Source organism: Ogataea angusta, assembly GCF_019207475.1.
Source record: "Ogataea angusta isolate 61-244 chromosome Unknown 61-244_NODE_1681_length_350_cov_99.003663, whole genome shotgun sequence".
NCBI classification, from domain to species: domain Eukaryota; kingdom Fungi; phylum Ascomycota; class Pichiomycetes; order Pichiales; family Pichiaceae; genus Ogataea; species Ogataea angusta.
In genome coordinates this window covers 1-350 of record NW_025065279.1, presented here as the reverse complement: position 1 = coordinate 350, position 350 = coordinate 1, and the positions used below count along the sequence as shown (strand labels likewise).

At 36.6% G+C, this 350-nt stretch overlaps 1 protein-coding gene across 1 annotated transcript; it reads left to right on the top strand.

Moving 5' to 3' along the window:
• Nucleotides 1–50: 50 nt before the first annotated feature.
• On the top strand, nucleotides 51–350 carry KL928_005443 (uncharacterized protein; the record flags this gene model as incomplete). The annotated part of the gene is made up of 1 exon (XM_043206250.1): nucleotides 51–350. A coding segment is annotated over one exon (300 nt), but the record flags the coding sequence as incomplete, so codon positions are not given.

Below are 350 nucleotides of genomic sequence, written 5' to 3'. Positions count from 1 at the left end.
CAGACTTTCGTCCAACCAGTGGATATATTTCTGGAATAGCATCTGGTGTTATGGTGAATGGGAAAGGAACTGTTGTCCTATCTAAAGGACACAAGACAGTGACACTAAAAGATGTTTTATATGCTCCACAATGTCCATCCAACCTTATTGCTATTAACAAAGCTGTGCTTGCTGGTAAGGAGATTAAAATTAGTAACAAGAAACTATGGTGTGATAAAGATTTATTAGGAACTTATCATCATCAGAACAAACTGTTCAAATCTACATACCAAATGAAGTCTTCATCTCCTTATTCTAAGGCATATAAAGCCTCAGTATCAGATCCTCATATTGTAATGGGACATCCATCG